This window comes from Salvelinus sp. IW2-2015, unplaced genomic scaffold, assembly GCF_002910315.2.
Source record: "Salvelinus sp. IW2-2015 unplaced genomic scaffold, ASM291031v2 Un_scaffold4405, whole genome shotgun sequence".
NCBI lineage: Eukaryota > Metazoa > Chordata > Actinopteri > Salmoniformes > Salmonidae > Salvelinus > Salvelinus sp. IW2-2015.
This window is the reverse complement of record NW_019945675.1, coordinates 41846-46876: the sequence shown is the minus strand read 5'-3', so window position 1 is coordinate 46876 and position 5031 is coordinate 41846. Positions and strand designations below refer to the sequence as shown.

The window sequence follows — 5031 nt, the reverse complement described above, 5'->3', positions numbered from 1 at the left end:
GCTTAAAGAAAAAAAAATAAGCAAACACGTTTGGTGTTCGCCAAAAGGCATGTGGGAGACTCCCAAACATATGGAAGAAGGTACTCTGGTCAGATGAGACTAAAATTTAGCTTTTTGGACATCAAGGAAAACGCTATGTCTGGCACAAAACCCAACACCTCTCATCACCCCGAGAACACCAACCCACAGTGAAGCATGGTGGTGGCAGCATCATGCTGTGGGGATGTTTTTTCCATCGGACAGGGACTGGAAACTGTCAGAATTGAAGGAATGATGGATGGCTCTAAATACAGGGAAATTCTTGAGGGAAACCTGTTTCAGTCTTCCAGAGATTTGACTGGGACGGAGGTTCACCTTCCAGCAGGACAAACGACCCTAAGCATACTGCTAAAGAAACTCAAGTGATTTAAGGGGAAACATTTAAATGTATTGGAATGGCCTCGTCAAAGCCCAGGCCTCAATCCAATTGAGAATCTGTGGTGTGACTTAAAGATTGCTGTAGACCAGCAGAACCCATCCAACTTGAAGGAGCTGGAGCAGTTTTGCCTTGAAGAATGGGCAAAAATCCCAGTGGCTAGATGTGCAAGCTTATAGAGACATACCCCAAGAGACTTTCAGCTGTAATTGCTGCAAAAGGTGGCTCTACAAAGTATTGAACTTTGGGGGGTGAATAGTTATTCATGCTCAAGTTTTCAGTTTTTGTCTTATTTCTTGTTTGTTTCACAAGAAAAAAATGTTTAGCATCTTCAAGTGGTAGGCATGTGTATAAATCAAATGATACAAACTCCCAAAAATTATTTTAATTCCAGGTTGTAAGGCAACAATAGTAGGAGAAATGCCAAGGGGGTGAATACTTTTGCAAGCCACTGTAGACACAGTTACAGGGGATGCTTTTCTGTTTGCAAATTTTTTTGTGAACATATTACTAAACATGCCATAGATCCAGGTTTCCCTAARAAAATGACCCTAGATTTCTTATATCAAAGTTCTTCCTGGTTAAATAAAGGACTCTTTATATCAAGGTACTCCCTGGTTAAATAAAGGTTTCATTAAACTATAGATAGATGATATATAATGTTAATGATATTTCCATGGCATTCACCCTTTCACTCCTGTCTTGTGTCACTAGGGCGGGACAGCATATTAGACAATGAGACCTACATGGCCTGCATCACAGCCTTCTTGTCCCTGGCCAAGAGTGAATACACCATGGTGTCCAAAGTCTTCCCTCTGAACTGCTCCAATACCTTTGAAACTCTCATCCAGGTCAGAAGTGAAGGATATTAWAATGTGATGAATAAAATATTACAACTTTATTGTCAATGTCTACACAAATGTGGACATTTGCTTTTGGCTATTATAAGGCTTCACAGTGGCCAGATGATACACAAAACAAACATTTAATATGGGGAGCTCTTCATAATGGAGATCATTACAGGTGTATAACCATCATGTTTATATATACACATGGTTCTACATCTTACACTACTGGGGTGATGTGGATTTGTTTGGACTCCCTGGCTGTAAGGTATCTTGATGATTCTAGTTGAAGTCTTGATGATGATTATAGTTTTAGACCAATGATGTCATTATGTACATGTTATGTACATGGTGTGTACATGGTGTTATGTACATGTTATGTACGTGGTGTTATGTACATAATCTGTCACTGCAGCACTTTTGTACTTTGTTTATGAGTTTATTTAATGGTCTTGAGAATGATGTGCTCATGAGGGTGTTTAATGTCTGTTTTTATGTGGTGAAGCCGAAGACAAATGTCCACATTGCGTGGACAATAAAGTTGTTCTAATTTGTAATTGTAATCTTATTTCCTTCAGGTGGCTCTGAACCAGCTGATCCAGAATGGGGAGAACATCGTGTCCTCTGTCAGACGAGCCTGTTCACGTCACGACTACACAGCCCTCGTCACCATGTTACCTGTCCTGGGCCGTCTCCTGGAGGAGGACAAAGAGTTTAACACATTACTAAAGGTGCCATATAATCCTGAGAGGACAGTTTAAAGTTGAGCTTTCTCTCTATTGTTGTGTGCTCAGGGGGGTGTCCCATGGCGGCGGGGGTCATGGAGAGGGTCAGTGGGCGGTCATGGTCATGGGGGTCAGGGTTGGAGTCTTGGTTGGGGTCAGGAGGTGTCATGGTCAGCGGGGTTGGGGTCAGGGGTGGTCATGGTTGGGTCATGCTCAGGGGTGGGGTCAGGGTTGTCATGGTCTTGGGGAGTCAGGGTCAGGGGTTGTAATGGTCAGGGGGGGTCAGGGTTGGGGTAAATTCTATTTCAATACCAGTCAATTCAAAGTTAACCAAATTCCAATTCCAAACTTTCCTCCTTGAAAAGCATAGAAGAGATTGGAATTTCAGTGTTCCTGAATTGTCTGGAATTGGGGTCAGTATACTGAGGGAAATTACAGTCGTGGCCAAAAGTTTTGAGATGACACAAATATACATTTTCACAAAGTCTGCTGCCTCAGTTTGTATGATGGCAATTTGCATATACTCCAGAATGTTATGAAAAGTGATCAGATGAATTGCAATTAATTGCAAAGCCCCTCTTTGCCATGCAATGAACTGAATCCCCAAAAACATTTCCACTGCATTTCAGCCCTGCCACAAAAGGACCAGCTGACATCATGTCAGTGATTCTCTTGTTAACACAGGTGTGAGTGTTGACGAGGACAAGGCTGGAGATCACTCGTCATCCTGATTGAGTTTAATAACAGACTGGAAGCTTCAAAAGGAGGGTGGTGCTTGGAATCACTGTTCTTCCTCTGTCAGCCATGGTTACATGGAAGGAAACACATGCCGTCATCATTGCTTTGCACAAAAAGGGCTTCACAGGCAAGAATATTGCTGCCAGTAAGATTGCACCTAATCAACCATTTATCGGATCATCAAGAACTTCAAGGAGAGCGGTTCAATTGTTGTTCAATTGTTTCTTGGGCTTCAGGGCGCCCAAGAAAGTCCAGCAAGCGCCAGGAACCGTCTCCTAAAGTTGATTCAGCTGCGGGATCGGGGCACCCCAGGACAGAGCTTGCTCAGGAATGGTAGCAGGCAGGTGTGAGTGCATCTGCACGCACAGTGAGGTGAAGACTTTTGGAGGATGGCCTGGTGTCAAGAAGGGCAGCAAAGAAGCCACTTCTCTCCAGGAAAAACATCAGGGACAGACTGATATTCTGCAAAAGGTACGGGGATTGGACTGCTGAGGACTGAGGTAAAGTCATTTTCTCTGATGAATCCCCTTTCCGATTGTTTTGGGGCATCTGGAAAAAAGCTTGTCCGAGAAGATAAGGTGAGCGCTACCATCAGTCCTGTGTCATGCCAACAGTAAAGCATCCTGAGCCCATTCATGTGTGGGGTTGCTTCTCAGCCAAGGGAGTGGGCTCACTCACAATTTTGCCTAAGACACAGCCATGAATAAGAATAAAGGAATACAAAGATACCAATACATTCATCCAAATCCCTCCAAGAGCGACTTCTCCCAACCATCCAGGAACAGTTTGGTGACGAACAATGCCTTTTTCCAGCAGATGGAGCACCTTGCTATAAGGCAAAAGTGATAACTAAGTGGCTCGGGGAACAAAAACATAATTGGTTCTATGGCCAGGAAACTCCCAGACCTTAATTCCATTGAGAAGTTGTGGTCAATCCTCAAGAGACGGGTGGACAAACAAAACCTACAAATTCCAAGCATTGATTATGCAAGAATTGGCTGCATCAGTCAGGATATGGCCCAGAAGTTAATTGACAGCATGCCAGGGCGGATTGCAAATTATTGACTCTTTGCATCACAACTTCATGTAATTGTCAATAAAAGCCTTTGACACTTATGAAATGCTTGTAATTATACTTTCAGTATTCCATAGTAACATCTGACAAAAATAACTAAAGACACTGAGGCAGCAGACTTTTGTGAAAATTTATATTTGTGTCATTCTCAAAACTTTTGGCCACGACTGTATTATATGGCTGACTGTGTGATGTCATGTATCATATTCCCTGTCAGTGCACAACAAGCGGCACCTTGGCCAAGCTTTCCAAACTCGTTACATCTATGAAGACCCTGGCAGCCAGAGCACTGAAGGATTTTTCTGCTCACGTCAAGGTACGACGATTCTAACCACTCAAAGATTGTTTTTAGTTGGAAGGACTTTCAAATATAAAGCATTTCATCATCCAGCAAGGAAACCTTAGGAACCTGACTGGATCGTTGTAATAATATTATTTCATCAGACAGTCGGCTGAGTTTCCCAAAAGCTTCGTAGCACTGAGATTTTTTGGGGCGTGATTGCATACATTCCTATAACGTAAAATGATCTGGAAGCTTTGAGAAACTCAACCCCAAATTGTAATTTTCCCCTTTCTCTCACAGAGCAACCCTGATAGGGAGAGTATGTCCAAGGATGGAACGGTTCATGAATTCAACAGCAATGTAAAAACTTCTCTTTTTGATGTTTCATGTCATCAGTTTCCATTCAATTAAGTGCTTGTGCTTACTGAGTAAAGACAAGGGTGTTTTGTTCCAGAGGGGGTTTGTTTCCTTATATTGTGTATCATTGGATACTACACAGAAGACACATGTCTGTTTCTCACTAATATAGAATAAAGTATATTTTTTTTTATCCCATTTGAACTGACCTAACTAAGATGTCTAATATGTTAATTGTTCTCTTACTGTCTCCAGACAATTCTATTCCTGCAGCAGTTGCTGTCCTTTGCAGATGTTGTTCGGTCCATCCTTTATCCTCATGATGTAGACAGTGGACACAGTAACTATGGAGGTGTCCAGTAGTGTTCAGGTGGACGTTCAACATGACACTGTACGGAGTCTTTCTCTTTGTTTATTAGATCGAGTTTTCGGTTACAAAACTAGATGGTTATTAGATGGTTGGTTTTTCCTCATTGAGATAAGATGTGTAGATATAGAATAGTTTTGTTCACCAGATGCAGATGAATCAGAAAGAACAGCCATCAGACAGTCAGGAGTCCAAGGGGAATGACAATCAGAGAGCACTGAGTCCT

At 42.3% G+C, this 5031-nt stretch overlaps 1 protein-coding gene across 1 annotated transcript; it reads left to right on the top strand.

Moving 5' to 3' along the window:
* The first annotated feature begins 855 nt into the window (after nucleotides 1-855).
* On the top strand, nucleotides 856-4815 carry LOC112077251 (exocyst complex component 7-like). The gene is made up of 5 exons (XM_024143801.2): nucleotides 856-1266; nucleotides 1839-1991; nucleotides 4016-4114; nucleotides 4382-4441; nucleotides 4694-4815. Exons 1-5 carry the CDS (start codon nucleotides 1075-1077, stop codon nucleotides 4799-4801), a joined length of 612 nt encoding a protein of 203 aa, XP_023999569.1. The 5' UTR covers nucleotides 856-1074; the 3' UTR covers nucleotides 4802-4815.
* Nucleotides 4816-5031: the final 216 nt, after the last annotated feature.